Raw genomic sequence first — 23,015 nt, 5'->3', positions numbered from 1 at the left:
GTGATGAAGTTTTACAATGAATCCTGATGATGAAACCAGCCTGGATTTTATGACCTTGTTATTTTAACACCAGCGTCAACTTCCAGCATTAAAATAGACCAATCAGAAACTACGGCTGTTTAAAAACACACCCAATACAAGGTCCGCACTTTCCATTTACTGATCTGTCACTCTGTAAAATGTTTAGTTTTCTTGTAGAAAGCCTTCTGCCCAGTGTGTCGAACCACAGCTATTGACCAACTGATCTGGGGCGGATAGCCTTTCACACCATCAACTAAAATCTAGTCCGCCGTGCCAAAGGATTTGCACAAAATCTATAACTTACTTATATTTAAAGTAAAAAGATACAGATTTAAAAGCAATTGCTACCCACAACATCTGATCCAGCACACTGTGCTGATAAAGATTCCCATTTGAATGGGGCCTCCGCTTGTGTTAAGATGGGGCCAGATGGGCTGTGAATTACTCAGCGTTGATGGGAGGTGCCGGGGTGGGGCTGCTGGAGGAGAGAGAGTCAGAGAGAGGCTGCTGGAGTGGAGCAAGGATTGCTGGTGGAGATGGGGAGGGGCTGGAGTCGGGGACTTTGGTGCTTCCCGCTTGTCCCAGTCCGGACCTCCTCACGCTCCTGGCCCCAGTTTTTGAAGCTTTGCTCTGGCCTGTTTCCACTGCAAAACTGATCCACCAAACCAGCAGCCAGCCAGGACTTTCACTCGGTCAGTGTGAAGCCAAACACAGACCCCAGAGGTAAAAGGTCAGTGGTTTGATGTGGCGCCTCCCTCTTGTCCCAGAAATAAAACCTTTTCCCAGGAATCAGACCTCGGTTATAGCGTATCTGTGCCACTAACACAACCTGAAGTTGATGTACTGCAGCTGACCAATAATAGGTTTCACACAGCTTAATGCAAGGACAATAACCCACAGCATCGCAACAGCTAGTGGCTCGGCTTTATTGAGAAATGAATTCCAGCATCATGTCCAAGTGCATCAATGCAAACAATTTTTAAAAAAAACACAAAACATGTTCCACAAGGGCTGGCGCTGCACTCACTGATTTATCTCGCCACCCTGTTAACCTGGAAACACTGAGACAAGGAAATGGAGAGCAATGACCCTGATATTTACAACACTTTGGCCTTCACCTGGCACTGCGTGGCAGTTCAGTCAATCAGACACAACTTCAAAACCCAACACACAGTAGCCCATCCCGAAGCAGCATGTGTGTTAATATGGAGATGACTGGGCAAGAGCGGAGAGAGTAACCAGCAAAAAATAACTCAGTGAAATGCAGCCGAACACAAGCTCACCCCATTTCCACTTTATCAGCAGCTGGAGTTTTGCATAGCAATCTCTGAATAGCTTCAGTGCAGACTGAAAGAGGAGAGCTTCTAATGTGATTTGCATAACATGTTGGTGTCCAAATCAGTTACTGACACACAAAATATCTCATCTGAACTCAGTGGGGCAACAAGGGGAAAGAAAGGACCATCAAGCATGTTCTGGGTGGCCCCTGGTATACAATGTCTTTCAGCAGGATTCTGCCTAAACCCTCACTCCAAAAATGATGCAAGGGATCCAAACATTGGTATAGATTTAGATCGCATACATGCAGAGAGATTATCAGAACAGCCCTGCAGAGAGACAATGAGTGTGGTGAGAGCAACACACATTGCACATTTCACTCAGTTACTATCGGAGAAGGTCAAAATTAATTGAACATTCAATCCGGTTTACAGTGAACCTTGGAAAGTGACGACATCAAAAGGCGCTCAGGAAAGGCCAGCCAGAAAATGCAATAATGTGATCAATGGGCAGCCAGTGGATGCCACCGTGGTGACTGCACTGCAGATGCCAGGTGCACAATTGCTCTCCACACAATGAGTAACCTGAATGATGTACGAGCTCGGGAACCAGGATGCACAGCACTAGGCGATGCTCAGAGGGTGTCCTTCCTGCAGAAACTCTTCCAACAGTCCGAGTATCCCCTTCAGCCCCAGGGCAGGCGCCCATCTTTAACTGAACTTGGCCTTTGAGAAGTCCATCTCTGGGTGTTGCTCCATGAACCTGCAGAGTGGCACAGAATTAGATCCTGCTCAAAGTACCAACAACTCACACTTAAGAGTGTCTTTAACAGAGAACTGTCCCAAAGAGCAGACACATCTTTGCAGGATGGTTAGGAGAGGTGACCAAAAGCTTGGTCAAAAACACATCCGGCAACCGTTCAGCTGCCAAAATTCACATTTTCATCCACTGTGTAACATCATGCAAGAGGTACAGTAGAGTCAGATGGACAAAATGTTCTGCTGTCTGCTTAAATCTTTAGTATGGGTGAGAAACATTATTACAGGCCTCAATGGGTGAACCAGATCCACTGTACTAAATACCTGGTGACCCAGCAGTTTTTGGGAGGCAGACATATTGCCCATTATAACTGGAATGTACTATGGCAACCAGCTCAAACTTCCTCCCTTCAGTGGAGTCCAATGCTGCCCTTGCCATGTATGACTGGACAATAATCAGGGTTTACCCAGAGCCACCAAGCCCGATTTTTAGCCCCCTCCTTACTGCGACCAGCTAACTCTGTGTACAGCATTGCTCAAGTACGGGCTGTCTGATCATTGTGTGACCATCAGCTAAGGCAGCACATGCTGTAACCAGTAGTCAGACAGTAGGGTTTTGATCGAAGTTCTTTCGAACAATGGTCTCTCATACATATCTGAATTTATTCTAATAAATAACAAAATACTGCAGGTGCTGGAAATCTGAACCAAAAATGCTGGAAACACTCATAAGTTGAGTGTCTGAGAGGTAATGATTTGTGTGTGCACACCATCAAATCTGGAGGATATTCCAGATGAACAGCATTTAAAAAAGGAACGGAATGAAGGGGAAACACACACACAGCTGAGAGAAGGACCTGCAAAGTGCGAGTGCAAAACAAGAGATAGCTAAATGGTCAAAACTGGAGGATATCACAGGTGAACAGTTTGAGACGGCATTGCAGGAGGCCGCACCGGGAGCGTGGCGGGAGGAGATCAGGTGCCAGGACCTTGAGGTTGATGCTGGGGGAAGGGAGCCTGTTGGTTGTGGATCTCAGGAAGGAAACAGAGACCAGGGCTTGGGGTCATGGTGCCTGGAGATCAGGGGTGGGGGCGATCGGGAGGGTGGTTTGCCGGTAACTTACTCACCTTCTTTATTGCAGGCGATCCCTAGGCCTGGTGTAGTTGTGAAGGTGCCGGCTGCCTTGGGGAAAACCAATATTGCAGTGGGAACCTGAAGCAGGAGTTATGTCCTTTATTTGCAAAGAGCCTAATGCCTGCTTCAGGTGTGAGTAGAGGAATGCCGCTGGTTTGTCCTTACCCAATATAGTGACCGGCTCACTTCCTGCCCCCCCTCCCCCATTTTGGGGCCTTTGGAGACCCAATTTCTGTGTGTGTGCCTGTGTGTTCCTTTTTAAATGCTGTTCTGCTATAATTTCCTTATGTTCGGTGAAGGATCCAAACCTGAAACATTAACTCTGTTTCTCTCTCCACAGACACTGCCTGACTGGCTGAGTGTTTCCAGCATTCTTGGATTTTGTTTTGATATTTATTGTGTCTGTTCAGATCTCCATTTTATAGAAATCCAGGTTCTAATGTCCAATGTCACATCAGGAAAGATTTTTGATCTATTTCAGAGTGAGCTCAGTCCGAGCTGCATGATTGCAGAGGCAGGATTTAGCAGCCTGCTGGTAGTTTCATTCTGCTGTTCCAGCACCTTCACAATCAGACCAAAGGCAAGGTCACAGCTCGTAGCTTGATTAATCTTTGACTATCAAGGAGGCAGGGTGATCTGAAAAATAGCACATTGCAACACGAGTATCGACCTGACTGGGAAACGATCCACATCCACAGGAGACACATTATCCAACACTTTCCCCGATTCTTTTTCTGGGAAAGCCAGGGAACTGCTGCATAACCGATCCATTTAATTCTGATCCCTTACACACTCACAGGCCCCAGCAATGCCAGGCAACTGCTGCATAGTCCATCCGCTCAACTCTGGCCCTAAATAATTCCAAAGACACTTAAAAGCTGGGAGGTGGACATTCTGTACGTTCTAATTCGAATTAGGATTAACGTGCTACAGCGAATGCCTAGCATGGTATTCTGCGCTCAACAGATCAGAATGTCCTGCATTTTACTGCTGATCTGTGATGGGTGGCAGTATGGGAGGTTTTAGGGCTGCTCCACCTCTGACTGCTGGGGTCTGGCGCGGGGGGGACCCATACCCCAGTGAAAGCCACCCCCATAGAAACCATAACCCAGTGAGAGCCATACCAACAACAACTTGCATTTATATAGTGCCTTTAATGTAGTAAAACGTCCCAAAGCACTTCACAGGAGCTATTTCAAATAAAATTTGACACCGAGCAACATAAGGAGATATTAGGGCAGGTGACCAAAAGCTTGGACTCAAAGAGGTACGTTTTAAGGAGCGTCTTAAAAGGAGAGAGAGAGATAGAGGGGCAAAGAATTTAAGGGTGGGAATTTCAGAGCTTAGGGCCCAAGCAGCTGAAGGCTCGGCCGCCATTGGTGGAGCGATTAAAATATAGAGATGCACAAGAGGCCAGAATTGGAGGAGTGCAGAGATCTCAGAGAGTTGGAGGGCTGGAGGAGGTTACAGAGATAGGGAGGGGCGAGCCCATGGAGTGATTTGAAAAGGTTGAGAAGTTTAAAAATGTGTTGTTGCCAGAACAGGAGCCCATAGAAACCGTAACCCAGTGAAAGCCGCGCCCATATTTTCAAAAGGCATTCAATAAGGTACCACACAAGAGGTTGTTACACAAGATTAGGGCTCATGGGATTGAGGATCAGTTAACGTATAGGAAACAGAGTAGTAATAAAGAGCTCATTTTAAAGTAGGCAGGTTGTAACATCATCATAGGCAGTCCCACAAAACGAGGAAGACTTGCTTCCACGCCAAAAAAAGGATGAGTTCACAGGTGTTTCAATGAAGGACTTAATATTCATGGTCCTGAACAACATCTTGAAGGGTGCCCGTGAGTGGATTTTTTTTAAACATATGGTGGCCGTTGCATACTAGCCACCACATGGGCTTGACAGAGTCTTGGTCCAGCGGCAAGGGTTATCCAAGACGACTGAAGACCTGCTCTTCTGCACGGACCCCTGGCCTCGAACTCACACCTCTCCTGGGCCCCGATCACATCCCTCCACAGTCTCTCGCCACTCCAGCTGTATCACAGAGATTTCAGCATGGAAGCTGGCCGTTTAGAACATAAGAACTAGAAGCTGGAGTAGGCCATTTGGCCCCTCGAGCCTGCTCCACCATTTAATAAGATCATGGCTGATCTGATCATGGACTCAGCTCCACTTCCCTGCCCGCTCCCCATAACCCTTTATTCCCTTATCGCGCAAAAATCTGTCTATATCCACCTTAAATATATTCAATGACCCAACCTCCACATCTCCCTGGGGCAGAGAATTTCACAGATTTACAACCCTCAGTGGAGTGCCACAAGTATCAGTGCCTGGGCCTCAGCCATTTACAATCTATATCAATGACTTAGATGAGGGGACCGAGTGCAACGTATCCAAGTTTGCTGACGATACAAAGCTAGGTGGGAAAGTAACCAGTGAGGAGGATGCAAAGTGGCTGCAATGGGATATAGACAAGTTAAGTGAATGGGCAAGAAGGTGGCAGATGGAGTATAATGTGCGCAAATGTAAAATTATCCACTTCAGTAGGAAGAATAGAAAAGCAGAATTTTTTTTTATAAAGTGATAAGACTAGTAAATGTTTCTATGCAGAGAGATTTGGGTGTCCTTGGACATGAATCACAGAAAGTTAGCATGCAGATATAGCAAGCAATTAGGAAGGCAAATAGTAGGTTAGCCTTTATTGCAAGTGGTTGGAGTACAAGAATAAGGAAGTCTTATTTATATAGGGGTTTGGGGCCTGGAGTACTGTGTACAGTTTTGGTATCCTTACCTAAGGAAGGGTGTACTTGCTTTAGAGGGGGTGCAAAGAAAGTTCACTAAATTGATTCTAGGTATGAGAGGGCTGTCTTCCGAGGAGATATTAAGTAGAATGGGCCTATATTCTCTGGAATTTAGAAGAATGAGAGGTGATCTCATTGAAATGTATAAAATTCTGAGGGGGCTTGACAGGGTATATGCTGAGAGGCCGTTTACCCGGTTGGAGAGTCTAGAACTAGGGGTCAGTCTCAGGATAAGGGGTCGGCCAATTAGGGCTGAGATGAGGAGAAATTTCTTCACTCAGAGGGTTGTGAATCTTTGGAATTCTGTACCCTACGTTTCAAAAGTACTTCATTGACACTTTGGGACGTCCTGAGGTCGTGAAAGGCGCTTTATAAATGCAAGTCTTTTTTTTTCCTTTCTGTGGATGCTAGGTTATTGAGTCTATTCAAGTCATTGATAGATTTTGGACACAAAGGGAATCATGGGACATGGGAATAGGGTGGGAAAGTGGAGTTGAGGTAGAAGATCAGCCATGATTTTATTGAATGGTATAGCAGGCTCGATGGGCCATATGGCCTGCACCTGCTCCTATTTGTTATGTGCATATGTAAGTTTACAATGTGTGAACAGATTAGAGCACAGTTCAGGTAGGCAATTACAGGAGAAAGTACAAGAGGGTTCAGATAAGATCAATATAGTGCCTGGCAGGCTCCTACCCAACTGTGTTAGACACACACATAACAAAGAGTTAACTCGTGGTCCCCAGTATTACCTGGTACCTGGTACATTCCTTTATTACAACAATTCACCTTTGGAAACCAGCCAAGTGAATTAGGACAAATCTCTTTACCCTGGCACATGGTCATGCACCTCTCACTCAGCACTTCTTTATACAGGGGTACCCTGAACAACTGCAGTTATTGCTGCATGGGAACGTTACTTCAGGTTAAAGCACTGCATTATACAACCTTTTCATTCAAAACAAATGTCACATCTAAAAGAAAAAAATAATTCGCTTGCACACTTACATTTTTAAGATTTTAAGCAACATATTTCTGTTCGGTTCAGTGTCAATATCCAATTCCATAGCCAGACTTCACACCCCCCAAAAATCAGACTGTGCCTTTTACCTACATATTGACCGTAATATAGGGAGGCCCAGGGTCTGGCTTATTGCACAATGTGATTCTCCTCTCCAATGGGTCAGAGACAAACACGCCAACAGACTGCAGCTCAGGTTCAGGAGCACATAGACAAACTGGTGAAATGGGCCAACCCATGGCAGATGCAATTTAACACAGAGAAGTGTGAAATGATTCATTTTGGGAAGAAGAATGAGAAGCGGCAATATAAACTAAATGGTCCAATTATAAAGGGGATGCAAGGACCAGAGAGACCTGGGAGTGTTTGTGCACAAGTCTTTGAAGGTGGCAGAACAAGTTGACTATTCTGTTAAAAAGGCATCCGGGATCCTTGGCTTTATAAACAGAGGTATAAAGTACAAAAGCAAGGAAGTTATGCTAAACCTTTATAAATCACTGGTTAGGCCCCAGCTAGAGTATTGTGTGCAATTCTGGGCACCACACTTTAGGGAGAATGTCAAGGCCTTAGTAAGGGTGCAGAAGAGATTTACTAGAGTGGTACCAGGCATGAGGGACTTCAGTTACATGGAGAACTAGAGAAGCTGGGGTTGTTTCTCCTTAGAGAGAGAAGGTTTAGGGGAGATTTAATAAAAGCGTTCAAAATCATGAAGGGTTTTAATAGAGTAAATAAGGAGAAACAGTTTCCAGTGGAAAAAGGGTCAGTAACCCTTCGGTCATCTGCTCGGCTTTGTTGATACGGGACACAGACTGAACTGCTGAATCCCCAGCCAGGGGTCACCACCCCCATCAGCCCAAATCACCCCACTCCACCAGCCTGGGGTGTCTCTCCCCCAAGTCACCCCTCTTCCAGTCAGCCTGGGTCATTCCCCACCCCCCGCCAGTCAGCATGGGACATCCCGTGCCCCACCCTCCAGACAGCATGGAACATCCAGTGGCCCCCCCCCCACCCCACCCCGACTCAATCGCTTAATTTGCCAGGCCAAATTGCCCATGCTACCGTGAGTCACAGGCTGGTTGCCCTGATTCGAGGAAGTGGTTCTTTATCAAAAATGCAGCTCATCATTGCTGCAACGGAGGACTTACTTTTTCAGTATGTCTTGTTTTTTCTGTTCCTCTGAAGTGGGAAGTCCCATGGCTTTCTGTCGCTGGTCATACATCATCTTCTCTACCATACTCCGTGTCTCACCGTCCAAGTCCGATAACTATGGGCACAGAGAGCAGGCAGTTTTTCAGCAGGTCTATCAAGTGGTTCTCATCAGGTAGGGCAGGACTAGATGGGCTTACATTGATAGGACAACTAAGTCTAAGATGGATGATCAAGGATGCTCAGGCTGTGAGAATAGGTGCAATTATCTGTTCACAAATTAGTCACGGTAAAAGAGGAGGGACAATGTGTTTGAAATGTTGCGGTATGCAGCCTGTCACCAGTCCAATTCATCAGACTGACTGCTTGGGCTTTAGGAGGCCTCACATTTGTATCCTGAATTGCTCTTGCTCTTTAAAAGGTAATGAATTGGGAGCTCCAGAAATTAGGTGAGGTGGTTGAAGGTTGTCAATGGTGGCATGAGGAAGGGGGTGGATTACCCTGGAGGCCTGAGTCAGAGGGCATGAGAAGGGAACACAAGACTGGAGCAGATTGCAGATGTAGGGTTGGGCCAGGCTGTGGAGATTTTAATATAAGGATGAGGGCAAAGATTTTAAATTTGATGTGTTGGAGGACAAAAAGCCAGTGCAGATCAGCATTGATAGCGATGCTGAGTGAGTGGGATCTAGTGTGGGGCAGGGTACAGGCAGCAGAGTTTGAGATAAGTTCAGAGTTTAGAACATAAGAAATAGGAACAGGAGTAGGCCATACAGCTCCTCGAGCCTGCTCCGCCATTCAATAAGATCATGGCTGATCTGATCATGGACTCAGCTCCACTTCCCCGCCCGCTCCCCATAACCCCTTATCATTTAAGAAACTGTCTATTTCTGTCTTCAATTTATTCAATGTCCCAGCTTTCACAGCTCTGAGGCAGCAAATTCCCAGATTCACAACCCTCCAAGAGAAGAAATTTCTCCTCATCTCTGTTTTAAATGGGCGGCCCCTTATACGAAGATCGTGCCCTCTAGTTCTAGTCTCCCCCATCAGTGGAAACATCCTCTCTGCATCCACCTTGTCAAGTCCCCTCATAATCTTATACATTCCGATAAGATCACCTCTCCTTCTGAATTCCAATGAGCAGAGGCTCAACTTTTCCTCATAAGTCAACCCCCTCATCCCCGGAACCAACCTCGTGAACGTTCTCTGAACCGCCTCCAAAGCAAGTATATCCTTTCGTAAATATGGAAACCAAAACTGCACGCAATATTCCAGGTGCGGCCTCACCAATATCTTATATAGAAACATAGAAAATAGGTGCAGGAGTAGGCCATTCGGCCCTTCGAGCCTGCACCACCATTCAATAAGATCATGGCTGATCATTCTCTCAGTACCCCTTTCCTGCTTTCTCTCCATACACCTTGATCCCTTTAGCCATAAGGGCCATATGTAACTCCCTCTTGAATATATCCAATGAACTGGCATCAACAATTCTCTGCAGTAGGGAATTCCACAGGTTAACAACTCTGAGTGAAGAAGCTTCTCCTCATCTCAGTCCTAAATGGCCTTATCCTAAGACTGTGTCCCCTGGTTCTGGACTTCCTCAATATCAGGAATATTCATCCCGCATCTAACCTGTCCAGTCCTGTCAGAATCTTGTATGTTTCTATGTGATCCCCTCGCATTCTTCTAAACTCCAGTGTATAAAGGCCCAGTTGATCTAGTCTCTCCTCATATGTCAGTCCAGCCATCCCGGGAATCAGTCTGGTGAACCTTCGCTGCACACCCTCTATAGCAAGAACGTCCTTCCTCAGATTAGGAGACCAAAACTGAACACAATATTCCCGGTGAGGCCTCACCAAGGCCTTGTACAACTGCAGTAAGACCTCCCTGCTTCTCTACTCAAATCCCCTAGTTATGAAGGCCAACATAACATTTGCCTTCTTCAATGCCTGCTGTACCTGCATGCCAACTTTCAATGACTGATGTACCATGACACCCAGGTCTCGTTGCACCTCCCCTTTTCCTAATCTGCCGCCATTCAGATAATATTCTGCCTTCGTGTTTTTGCCCCCAAAGTGGATAACCTCACATTTATCCACACTATACTGCATCTGCCATGCATTTCCCCACTCACCTAACCTGTCACCCTGCAGCCTCTTCACGTCCTCCTCACAGCTCACACAGCCACCCAGTTTAGTGTCATCGGCAAACTTGAAGATATTACACTCAATTCCTTCATCTAAATCATTAATGTATATTGTAAAGAGCTGGGGTCCCAGCACTGAGCCCTGCAACACCCCACTAGTCACTGCCTGCCATTCTGAAAAGGACCCGTTTATCCCGACTCTCTGCTTCCTGTCTGCCAACCAGTTCTCTATCCACGTCAGTACTTTACCCCCAATACCATGTGCTTTGATTTTGCACACCAATCTCTTGTGTGGGACCTTGTCAAAAGCCTTTTGAAAGTCCAAATACACATCCACTGGTTCTCCCTTGTCCACTCTACTAGTTACCTCCTCAAAAAATTCCAGCAGATTTGTCAAGCATGATTTCCCTTTCATAAATCCATGCTGACTTGGACCGATCCTGTCACTGCTTTCCAAATGCGTTGCTATTTCATCTTCAATAATTGATTCCAACATTTTCCCCACTACTGCCATCAGGCTAACCGGTCCATAGTTACACGTTTTCTCTCTCCCTCCTTTTTTAAAAAGTGGTGTTACATTAGCTACCCTCCAGTCCACAGGAACCGATCCAGAGTTGATAGACTGTTGGAAAATGATCACCAATGCATCCACTATTTCGAGGGCCACTTCCTTAAGTACTCAGGGATGCAGACTATCAGGCCCCGGGGATTTATTGGCCTTCGATCCCATCAATTTTCCTAACACAATTTCCCGCCTAATAAGGATATCCTTCAGTTCCTCCTTCTCACTAGACCCAAAGTATTTGTTCAACTGGTCTGCCATTTCTTTGTTCCCCATTATAAATTCACCTGAGTCGGACTGCAAGGGACCTACATTTGTCTTCACTAATCTTTTTCTCTTCACATATCTATAGAAGCTTTTGCAGTCAGTTTTTATGTTCCCGGCAAGCTTCCTCTCATACTCTATTTTCCTCCTTCTAATTAAACCCTTTGTCCTCCTCTGCTGAATTCTAAATTTCTCCCAGTCTTCAGGTTTGCTGCTTTTGCTGGCCAATTTATATGCCTCTTCCTTGGATTCAACACTATCCTTAATTTCCCTTGTTAGCCACGGTTGAGCCACCTTCCCCGTTTTATTTTTACTCCAGAGAGGGATCTACAATTGTTGAAGTTCACCCATGTGATCTTTAAATATTTGCCATTGTCTATCCACCATCAACCCTTTAAGTATTAGCTGTAGTAAGGCTTCTCTGCTAGAGGGTGGGGTTGGGAGGCTGGCAAGGAGGGCAGTGCAGAAATAGAGTCTAGAGATGGCAATGGTGTGGCTCATAGCTTCAGTTACAGTGTGCTGAGGCGAAGGAACAGGGTGAAGTTACGGACGAGGTGTGGTGTTTGGCTAGGGGCCATAATAACAGCTTTGCTTTTTTCAATGCTCAATTGGAGTAAATTCTGTTCATCCATGACACTGGAACAATGAAGACCAGAGCCTTTAATCTGTAATAACATGTTAAGACACTTCAGAGGCTTAAGGAAAGATAGATGCTGAGCCCAAAAAAGGGAAGATTAGGAAGGGAAACCACAATCCGAGCCAAGAGATGGGTTTTAAAGGTGGTCTTAAAAGGAGAGGAAGGTGGATAGGCAAAGGAGTTTAGAGAGGGAATTCCAGAGTGAGGCCTAGGTGTTTTAAGGTAATGGTTGGGTGAAAGGATGCTGGATGGGGAAGTTGTATAAGAAAAAAAATTGTTCAGGGGAGGAGGCGAGGGTATGGAGGGATTTAAACACAAGGATGGAATGGGAATTTTACACTTGGTGGGGCTACAATGTACGGCAGGACGGGGGTTGATGGGCGAATGGGACTTGGTGCAGAGAAGACAGGCAGGCATTCCAAAAGCAGAGGCTGGCGGAAGTCGACAGGGGACAGACAGAGCTTCCCATCGGCAGCGCTGACCCTGGAAACTGACCCCATGTCTATGGATCATGTCACTGAGGGATAGCAAATACATAAGGAAGATGAGGGTGACAATGATTGGAAGAGTTCGAAGTGACTATGAAGAGGTGGAGATGCAATGGGTCTATTGGACAGGTTGGAGTAAAACTACACAATGGCAGTCCTGCTGAGCAATTTTGAGAATGGCCGCGAAGCTAAAGCTGTTGTATCTGCTGCAAGTGGCACTGTTTGTGATAATAGCATCAGTCTATGTCTTAATCTGTCAGTCTATTGTAAATCAATCTGATCAGTACCCGTGGCTTGTGCGGTGAGGGTCTCACCTTTGATACGTTCCTGCTTCCTGGCTGAGAGGAAACACAGTGGCCATGCTTCTGAACGCCAACAAGCAATTCATCATGATTGGGGTTAACTATTCACACTGATTCAGCGCAGTACAGAGTTAAAAAAATCATAAAGAGCACAATCGAAATGCAAAGACTGTCGCCGGGCCCTTTGCATGTTACAGAAAGCCCAAACAGTAACATGCCCTTTAATATCACTGTGTTCACCGGGCAGACATACTTTCTCTCTCTCTCATATGACAGGATTGGAGCAGAGAAATTAAAAACACTCACCTTTGAATTCTCAGGGTTAATTTTTTTGGTATTAAGCTCAGGATCTGTTGTCACTATTTTGTTCCACCACTCCACTTTGTTAATCTGAAATTAGAAAAATAAATCCTCACACATGCTGACATGGTACATTAAAAAAATTAGAGCAGAACTGAATTGGAGTTCCCTTGCGCAAGGAAAATCCCCCAGTGTAACCCTGACCCCACAGATTGAGGATCCCAGTATAACCCTCACCCACAGACTGGGGAGCCCAGAGCCCAATGTAAACCTCACCAACACACTGGGGTGCCCAGTGTAACCCTCACCCACAGACCGGGGATAACAGTGCAACCCTCACCAACACACTGGGAATCCCATATGGAGTATACACGCTCCCCCTGTAGGAACACATCTCATTGCCCTACACCAGAGCTGTAGAGTAAGTCAAGATCCAGGACATGGGGAACCCCCAGAATGGGCGGGGTTTCACTCTATTCACCTCATCAACGTCAGCTCACCTTCTCTAGATGTACATTAATGCTCTTTCCATCCTCCAGCAGCCATGAGCTTTCCTCCACCTTCACATCATTGAACATCTCACCATCAATCACAGGAGGGTGGCCTTTCAGACCCAGTTTCAAGTGACGTCTTTGGATCTCCACAATCAGGTCCCGACTCTTCAATCTGAAGTTGACTTGGAATGGAACCAGAAGCTGGGAACACAATGATAAAAAGGCCATTCAGCCATAGCCAGTTACTCAATCAGACCATTTTACCGTGTGTTACCCAAACCTACACTGCATCTGAAATCCATCTATTTCCCTTCTGAATCCTTCAGGGGAGCAACAGTGTTTACTGCATCGTGGAACTCTCTAATACACAAGTCGGTAGCTAAATGTAAAATGATTCCCAAGTATACCTCATATTATATTATCTTCAGTTTATAATCACACACCCGCCTCACCATCAAAATCCCGCTCCATATCCTCACTGTGATCCCCCTCTACTACAGCCATTATATTTGTTGCATCATTTCCATCCCCAGCCTGGCCCTACGTGCACTGCGGTAAGGGAATGGAGCAGTGGGAGTGACTTACATCCACCTCAGACAGGGTTTGGGTCCACCGGTAGTTCAGCAGATCAGCACCATTTCCAGCGTTGGGCTTCAGTTTCCCTTTATCCTTCTCATCCTCTTCACCTTCGGACTCGGACTCTGCCTACAGGAGTGCGAGGGGTCACAAGAGGACTATCAGAATACAGGACATATCTCAGTAGCAGTATAAACATTACTTTTTACAGCATACATGGAACATTTCATAACTGTGCATGGCTGTTAGACAAAGACAGAACGACAGAATCTTAGTTACAATGTACACGGTCACAGACTCACCACTGCAGTCACAAAGTGACCAGTGCAGCCACATATAGTGAAGGTAACCAATGCAACTACGTAAAGTCAGTGACCACTGCAGCCACGTATAGTGACAGAATGACCACTGCAGCCATGTGCAGGGGCTGAGCAGCAGCCAGGAAGATCTGATTATCAGATTCCACAATTGAAAATTTAACCAGATGAATCGAAGGAACTGAAGATTTTAAATTGAACTTGAAGCTGGAACGAGGTTAGAGGCCTGGGCCCGGTGAAGCCTGGCACTCACTTTATGAACAGTCTCAGTCAGTGTTGGGTGCCAAGGATTCTCAATTTCAACACTTTCCTTATTGCTTTGCCTGTGATAAATGCCATGGGAGAGGAATTTTCAAGAAGTAGATTTCCACACAGACTATGCTCCGTGCACATTTTGCAAAGTTATAAATAGAAGTTATAGCAAGGAAACAGGCCATTCGGCCCAACCAGCCCATGCTTGTGTTCACCTTCCATGCGGGCAAATAGTCCGAATCACATTTACCGCACTGTCCCCATATCCCTTCAACCCCTTTTCATTCATCCACCTGTCCAATCTAATCTGGAATGTTATCATAGTTTCTGCTTCAACTCTGCAAGTGAATCCACAGTCTATTCAGTAATTTCTGCTGTAAAGTGCGAACTGTGATGCACTCTGTGGTTGAACAGCCTGCTATCTAGGCCTATACAATAAAGAAACACCAGTTGGGTGAGGTACTGAAAGCTGCCAAGAGTTCCAGTAGATGAGTGGAAACAACTGGAAAAAATTCCAAGCAGATAAAAGAAATTTAGATAAAACTTGTGGATTTTAAAACGTGGCTCTGCCTCACGTCCCAATGCCAATAAATAATCTTCCTCCTTCCCCTCTCCCACAATGACTCAATTACCCATTACCTGTTTTGATTCCGAGTTTTCCGACTTATTCTCCCCATTGGCAGTGATTCCGACCCCATCACTTTCCTGTTTCTTCTGCTCCTTCTTCTAAATGAAAAATGCAAGGTAAATGTTCTCATCATGGCGTATCCGGCCAGCCATTAACCGCAGCTTCGTGACGAGCAGGAACACCTCCCAGCCGTGGCTCCCAGGCACAGCTCCCGGGTGTGGGCCCCAGGCATAGCTATCAATCTCAGTTTTGACATTTTCAATTGATCCCCAGCCTCAACAGCTTTTTGGGGGAAGAGTGTTCCAGATTTCCACTCTAAGAGGCTGCTTGGCCCATTCAAAATACCGCGCAAGCCCGGTTTTTCCTATTTAAAAGCCATTGAGCCGGATGCACGGGAGCTGCAGAGCATTGTGTGGCTGCGCAGCTTAAAGGAAACATTGCTCCCTTCTACACTAGTTACTGTGCCACCTGACTTGGTGTCATCAGCAAACTTGGATATATGGCTTTCTATTCCTTCATCGAAGTGATTTATAAATAGAGTGAAAAGCTGAGCCCCCAATACAGATCCCTGGGCGACTAGTCACACCTTGCCAACTTGAGTACATACCCATTATCCCTACCCTGTCTCCTATCTCCGAACCAATTCCCTACTCAAGCCAATTGGTTGCTTCCAATTCCATGGCCGAATTCTCGTGCTGTGATTGGCCTGTAGGTGTTGTGTGACGCGCTCACCTGGTCAATCTCCCTCTGCAGTTTATCCGCCTCCTCGTCCGTCAGCTCTTTGATTTTCGGCTGCTTCGGTTCCGGTTCGGACTTCTCCTTCTCCTCGACAATCTGTGCCTGTTCCATTTTCTCCTTTCTCTCTGCTTCCTGTTTCACCTCCTTCTCCACCTGAACCTGTATCGCTAACTTTTGATGGCGTTTGAATGTCTCTGTGATCAACTGTGGAAAATATATGATCAAAATGACTAGTTAAATGAGATTGCACCAGTAAACATCTGGGAAGACAACAGGCAGTTCCACTTGGAGGGGGGGGGAAAAGAGAAAAGACACACGGGTAGTTCGGAGGGGTAGGGAGGTGGGGGCGACAATACCCAGGCAGTTCCACTGGGGGGGGGGGGGGGGAAGGAAAGAGACACCTGAGCAGCTCCACTGCAGGGAGACACCCGAGCAGCTCCACTGCGATCACATAATCAGACTATACTGAGAGATGGAAATATAGTGAGACCCCCTGTACTGAAAGATGGAGATATAGTGGGACCTCCTGTACTGAGAGATGGAGATATAGTGGGACCCCCACACACTGTAGCAGGACCCCCTGTACTCACTTTGTCAGCTGCTCCTTGCTCTCCACCAGTGAAGAAATCAGTTTTTCGCCTCAGGAAGCTGAAGAACGTATCCACGAGCTGGAAGAATAAAAATTTAGACCCTTTATTCAGTCCCACTGAAATGGACAAGTTACCCGGTACCAACCAGGTACATTCTCCCACATAGTGAGAATGGATTAAACAAAGTCAAAACCTCATAATACATCCACTCAACTTAACATGGAAATAAACAAACTTTAAATGGTTTGATGTGTGACTGCAGTTGCAGTGAGTCGCACCTCATTGCATGTGCTGGTTGGTGAGGAGCACTGTGCAGTGCCATACATCACACACTCTCGTTCCCTCTCATGGCACTGGTGGACTGGACATTTCACCATCAAACCTTTCCTTCAGCCTGCACAGCGGCCACACTAGCATTATTGGCAAATACACCAGCACTCAGCACTAATGCCAAGCTCAGAGTATACAAGGGCATACTCCTGCGACTGGAGGCAGAGACAGTGCACGGCAACTCAGAGACAGAGTCAGGCAGGCTCAATGGCTGAAGTGTCCAAGGCCACCCCACAGGCCAGATAATCAGTTAGATGAGTCAGAAAGTCATGGGTTCATATCCCACTCCAGTGACTTGAGTTCATAACCCAGGCTGACGCTCCCAGTGCAGTACTGAGCGAATGCTGCAACTTTCAGATGACACGTTAAACCGAAGCCACGTCTGCCCTCCCAGGTGGACGTAACAGATACCATGGTTATTTTGAAGAAAAGCTGGAGAATTTTCGATGGTGTCCTGGCCAATATTTGTTGCAGATTGCACACCAGAATGACCTGCCCCCTGAACAGAGATGAATGACAAGTGTGTTTCTACCAAGGTTTTTAAAGATGCAAGTTTTACTTTAAAATTGAATGCCTTATAATGGTCTGGGGCAATCTAATAACTGAACTATGAAGGAATCTTTTAATTACTTTTCCTGGTAACTGGCATAGTTTTATTATTTGCAGCATGTTTTCAGACACAACTAGCTGTACTCTAAAAGTTTTTGATCTTGTGAGCTAATAATTGCCTCCAAAAAGTGTAAAGGTTTTCCCAAACTGAAAGCTCTTTGCTGTGTCTTGCAATCGGAAATCGCAGAGATAGTATGTGCATGTCCTGAAAACTTCTGCATTACCAGCCACCCAGCTATTTACAATATACATCAATGATTTAGATGAAGGAACTGAGTGCAATATCTCCAAGTTTGCAGATGACACTAAGCTGGGTGGCGGTGTGAACTGTGAGGGGGACGCTAAGAGGCTGCAGGGTGACTTGGACAGGTTAGGTGAGTGGGCAAATGCATGGCAGATGCAGTATAATGTGGATAAATGTGAGGTTATCCACTTTGGCGACAAAAACAGGAAGACAGAATATTTTCTGAATGGTGACAGATTAGGAAAAGGGGTGGTGCAACGAGACCTGGGTGTCATGGTATATCAGTCATTGAAAGTTGGCATGCAGGTACAGCAGGTGAAGAAGGCAAATGGCATGTTGGCCTTCATAGCTAGAGGATGAGAGTATAGGAACAGGGAGGTCTTACTGCAGTTGTACAGGGCCTTGGTGAGGCCACACCTAGAATATTATGTTCTGTTTTGGTCTCCTAATCTGAGGAAGGATGTTCTTGCTATTGAGGGAGTACAGCAAAGTTTCACCAGACTGGTTCCCGGGATAGCAGGATTGACATACGAGGAGAGAATGGATCAATAAAAAAAAAAATCAGAAGAATGTGAGGGGATCTCATAGAAACATATAAAATTCTGACGGGATTGGACAGGTTGGAGGCAGGAAGAATATTCCTATTGCTGGAGAGTTCCAGAACCAGGGGTCACAGTCTAAGAATAAGGGGCAAACCATTTAGGACCGAGATGAGGAGAAACTTCTTCACTCAGAGAGTGGTTAACTTGTGGAATTCTCTACCGCAGAAAGTTGTTGAGGCCAGTTTGTTAGATATATTCAAAAGGGAGTTAGATATGGCCCTTACGGCCAAAGGAATCAAAGGTTATGAGGAGAAAGCAGGAAAGGGGTACTGAGGTTGAATGATCAGCCATGATGTTATTGAATGGCGGTGCAGGCACGAAGGGCCGAATGGCCTGTTCCTGCACCTATTTTCTATGCTTCTATGTTTCTATGTATTTTTTTTTTTATTATTGTGCTGTATAAAATACACAACCAACATCACTAAAATAAATTTTTGGGTCATTTACCACATTGCTGTTTGTGGGACCTTGCTGTGCACAAATTGTCTGCCGCTTTTCCTACATTATAACACAGTGACTACACTTCAAAAATATTTAATTGGCTGTAAGAACCTGAGGTCATGAAAGTCATTCCTTCCTTAGTTCTGCTATTGCAGGGATGGTACCAGTCACTGTGTGCTGCTGTCTAACAATGCACATGCAGTGAGGTTTATAGAGAATTTGAAAGCACGTTATGTAAACCAGATCCAGCTTCCAGAGCAGGAGAAGCAGCTGAGGAATTAACTTGGGAAACAGCTTTGAAATATAGACTAGCCTTAAGTTCACAGGAGGGGGAGGGGGTGTGGAAAGAAGAGATTTGCCCACAGGCCAGGGGAAGGGGAAGGGGATTCGCCCACAGGCCGGGGGGGCATCCGCCCACAGGCCGGGGGGAGGGGGGGGCATCCGCCCACAGGCCGGGGGGAGGGGGGGGCATCCGCCCACAGGCCGGGGGGAGGGGGGGGCATCCGCCCACAGGCCGGGGGGGGCATCCGCCCACAGGCCGGGGGGAGGGGGGGGGGCATCCGCCCACAGGCCGGGGGGAGGGGGGGGGGGGCATCTGCCCACAGGCCGGGGGGAGGGGGGGGCATCCGCCCACAGGCCGGGGGGAGGGGGGGGCATCCGCCCACAGGCCGGGGGGAGGGGGGGGCATCCGCCCACAGGCCGGGGGGAGGGGGGGGCATCCGCCCACAGGCCGGGGGGAGGGGGGGGCATCCGCCCACAGGCCGGGGGGAGGGGGGGGCATCCGCCCACAGGCCGGGGGGAGGGGGGGGCATCCGCCCACAGGCCGGGGGGAGGGGGGGGCATCCGCCCACAGGCCGGGGGGAGGGGGGGGCATCCGCCCACAGGCCGGGGGGAGGGGGGGGCATCCGCCCACAGGCCGGGGGGAGGGGGGGGCATCCGCCCACAGGCCGGGGGGAGGGGGGGGCATCCGCCCACAGGCCGGGGGGAGGGGGGGGCATCCGCCCACAGGCCGGGGGGAGGGGGGGGCATCCGCCCACAGGCCGGGGGGAGGGGGGGGCATCCGCCCACAGGCCGGGGGGAGGGGGGGGCATCCGCCCACAGGCCGGGGGGAGGGGGGGGCATCCGCCCACAGGCCGGGGGGAGGGGGGGGCATCCGCCCACAGGCCGGGGGGAGGGGGGGGCATCCGCCCACAGGCCGGGGGGAGGGGGGGGCATCCGCCCACAGGCCGGGGGGAGGGGGGGGCATCCGCCCACAGGCCGGGGGGAGGGGGGGGCATCCGCCCACAGGCCGGGGGGAGGGGGGGGCATCCGCCCACAGGCCGGGGGGAGGGGGGGGCATCCGCCCACAGGCCGGGGGGAGGGGGGGGCATCCGCCCACAGGCCGGGGGGAGGGGGGGGCATCCGCCCACAGGCCGGGGGGAGGGGGGGGCATCCGCCCACAGGCCGGGGGGAGGGGGGGGCATCCGCCCACAGGCCGGGGGGAGGGGGGGGCATCCGCCCACAGGCCGGGGGGAGGGGGGGGCATCCGCCCACAGGCCGGGGGGAGGGGGGGGCATCCGCCCACAGGCCGGGGGGAGGGGGGGGCATCCGCCCACAGGCCGGGGGGAGGGGGGGGCATCCGCCCACAGGCCGGGGGGAGGGGGGGGCATCCGCCCACAGGCCGGGGGGAGGGGGGGGCATCCGCCCACAGGCCGGGGGGAGGGGGGGGCATCCGCCCACAGGCCGGGGGGAGGGGGGGGCATCCGCCCACAGGCCGGGGGGAGGGGGGGGCATCCGCCCACAGGCCGGGGGGAGGGGGGGGCATCCGCCCACAGGCCGGGGGGAGGGGGGGGCATCCGCCCACAGGCCGGGGGGAGGGGGGGGCATCCGCCCACAGGCCGGGGGGAGGGGGGGGCATCCGCCCACAGGCCGGGGGGAGGGGGGGGGCATCCGCCCACAGGCCGGGGGGAGGGGGGGGGGCATCCGCCCACAGGCCGGGGGGAGGGGGGGGCATCCGCCCACAGGCCGGGGGAGGCATCCGCCCACAGACCGGGGGGAGGGGGGGGGCATCCGCCCACAGGCCGGGAGGAGGGGGGGGGCATCCGCCCACAGGCCGGGGGGAGGGGGAGGCATCCGCCCACAGGCCGGGGGGAGGGGGGGGCATCCGCCCACAGGCCGGGAGGAGGGGGGGGCATCCGCCCACAGGCCGGGGGGAGGGGAGGGGCATCCGCCCACAGGCCAGGGGGGGGCATCTGCCCACAGGCCGGGGGGGGGGGGCATCTGCCCACAGGCCAGGGGGAGGGGCATCTGCCCACAGGCCGGGGGGAGGGGCATCTGCCCACAGGCCAAGGGGAGGGGCATCTGCCCACAGGCCAAGGGGAGGGGCATCTGCCCACCAAGGGGAGGGGCATCTGCCCACAGGCCAAGGGGATTCCCTTCATCAACCTTCTCTGATACTTTATCACAAAATTCAATTCGATTCGTCAAACACGATCTGCCTTTTACAAATCCGTGCTGGCTCTCCTTAATTAACTTAAACCTCTCCCTGATACCGGTTTCTAAAACCTTACCCACCACTGATGTTAAACTGACCAGCCTGTAGTTACGAAGATTGTCCTTGCACCCTTTCTTGAACAAGGGTGTCACATGTACCACTTTCCAAACCTTTGGCGCCTCCCCCGTTTCTAGGAAAGATTATGGCATGCCCTCCGCTATCTCCCCCCACCACCCCACTTCCCTTAACCACCTGGAATGCAAGCCATCCGGACCAGGCGACTTATCCAGCCTTTCCAGTACATCGACACACAGGCCGGGTGAGAGGAAGGGGATCGGCACACAGGCCGGGTGAGAGGGGATCTACCTAGGGAGGGGGATCTACCCACAGGCCAGAGTGCGAATCTCCTTTCTACCTGGTGAACGCCCCCTTCGTGTTGCTGGGCCATGGCGAGCAAAATGCCATCGAAGCGATCCTCGTATGCTGAGTCCCCCATGGTGTATCGGTGTGAATGCGGCTCCCTCAGGCTATGGCTCAGCCACACGTTGCAGGCCCAGGCAGCTCACCCGGAAGTATTGGCAACCCCCGGGTCAACAGAGTGATGGACAGGCATATCAGCCAATCAGCAGACACGCTGCGATATGACGTCTCACGCTGGACCAATTGAATGCGACTGGGTGCGATGTGTGGGCGCGGTCACCATGGAAACCGGAACATTCTGGAACCGGGCCTCAGCAACCGATCCCTAGCAACCCGGCCGCCTAACATGCCGGGCCTTGAGCAAGCCTGCCCCTAGCAACCCGGGCCCCAGCAACCCGCCCCGAACAGCCCGAGCCCCAATAATTGACTACATTTCAAAAAGTACTTCATTGGCTATGCTGACTTTGAGGCGTCCAGTGATCGTGAAAGGCGCTATATAAATCATAGAATAGAATCTTAGAAATTTACAGCACGGAAAGAGGCCATTTGGCCCATCGTGTCCACGCCGGCTGACCAAGAGCTATCCAGCCTAATCCCACTTTCGGCACTTTAAGCCAATGAAGTACTTTTGAAGTGTAGTCACTGTTGTAATGTGGTAAACGCGGCAGCCAACTTGCACACAGCAAGCTCCCACAAACAGCAATGTGATAGTGACCAGATAATCTTTTTTGTTACGTTGATTGAGGTATAAATACATTTTTTTTAATGTGGTGACGGTTTCTGTCTCTACCACCTTTTCAGGCAGTGAGCTCCAGACCCCCACCACCCTCGTGTTTCCTCTAACCCTCCCCCCAATTACTTTAAATGTATGCACCCTGGTTGTTGACCTCTCTGCCAAGGAAAACAGATCCTTCCTATCCACTCTATCCAGGCCCCTCATAATTTTATACATCTCAATCAGGTCTCCCCTTAGCCTCCTCTCTTCTAAAGAAAACATACCCAGCATCTCCAATCTTTCCTCATAGCCAAAATTCTCCATTCCAGGCAACATTCTTGTAAATCTCCTATGCCCCCTTTCCAGTGCAAACACACCCTGTAATGTGGTGACTAGAACTGCACACACTATTCCAGCTGCAGCCTAACCAGTGTTTTATACAGGGCATAACCTCCTTGCTCTTGTATTCCATGCCTCGACTAATAAAGACAAGTATTCCATATGCCTTCTTAACCACCTTATCTACCTGGCCTGCTACCTTCAGGGATCTGTGGACCTGCACTCTAAGATCCCTTTGTTCCTCTACACTTTTCAGTGTATTCCCTTGCCTTGTTAGACCTCCCCAGATGCATTACCTCACTGGATTGAATTCCATTTACCACTGTTCTGCCCACCCGACCAGTACATTGATATCTTCCTGTAGTCCGCAGCTTTCTTCTTCA

At 49.4% G+C, this 23,015-nt stretch overlaps 1 protein-coding gene across 2 annotated transcripts; it reads right to left on the bottom strand.

Annotated features, from left to right (window-relative positions):
- Positions 1 to 906: 906 nt before the first annotated feature.
- Positions 907 to 21,748, bottom strand: nudc (nudC nuclear distribution protein). 2 transcript variants are annotated; one of them, XM_070899032.1, is made up of 9 exons: positions 21,574 to 21,748; positions 16,460 to 16,537; positions 15,864 to 16,073; positions 15,143 to 15,226; positions 13,944 to 14,063; positions 13,365 to 13,559; positions 12,871 to 12,954; positions 8,165 to 8,283; positions 907 to 2,061 (listed from the first exon to the last, which is right to left on the bottom strand). In XM_070899032.1, the coding sequence occupies exons 1-9, from the start codon at positions 21,652 to 21,654 to the stop codon at positions 2,010 to 2,012; spliced, it is 1,023 nt and encodes a 340-aa protein (XP_070755133.1). In that variant the 5' UTR covers positions 21,655 to 21,748; the 3' UTR covers positions 907 to 2,009. The 2 variants fall into 2 exon arrangements, with proteins under 2 accessions (XP_070755133.1, XP_070755132.1); XM_070899031.1 differs by having other exon boundaries at positions 15,143 to 15,229; positions 21,574 to 21,747.
- Between the last annotated feature and the right edge of the window lie 1,267 nt (positions 21,749 to 23,015).

The sequence above is a fragment of the Pristiophorus japonicus genome, chromosome 14 (assembly GCF_044704955.1).
Source record: "Pristiophorus japonicus isolate sPriJap1 chromosome 14, sPriJap1.hap1, whole genome shotgun sequence".
Lineage (NCBI taxonomy): Eukaryota > Metazoa > Chordata > Chondrichthyes > Pristiophoridae > Pristiophorus > Pristiophorus japonicus.
The sequence above is the reverse complement of the archived record's forward strand: the minus strand, read 5'-3'. Positions and strand labels throughout refer to the sequence as shown.

What these genes read in the sequence shown, in the direction of transcription:
- nudc (XM_070899031.1), bottom strand. Translation starts at nt 21,654, where the DNA reads ATGGGGGACTCAGCATACGAGGATCGCTTCGATGGCATTTTGCTCGCC. An exon ending in TGCAGAGGGAGATTGACCAG is followed by an intron (nt 15,230 to 15,863) that starts GTGAGCGCGTCA and finishes TTTTTCATTTAG; the next exon opens with AAGAAGGAGCAGAAGAAACA. An exon ending in AAACCCTGTCTGAGGTGGAT is followed by an intron (nt 13,560 to 13,943) that starts GTAAGTCACTCC and finishes TTGTGTTCCCAG; the next exon opens with CTTCTGGTTCCATTCCAAGT.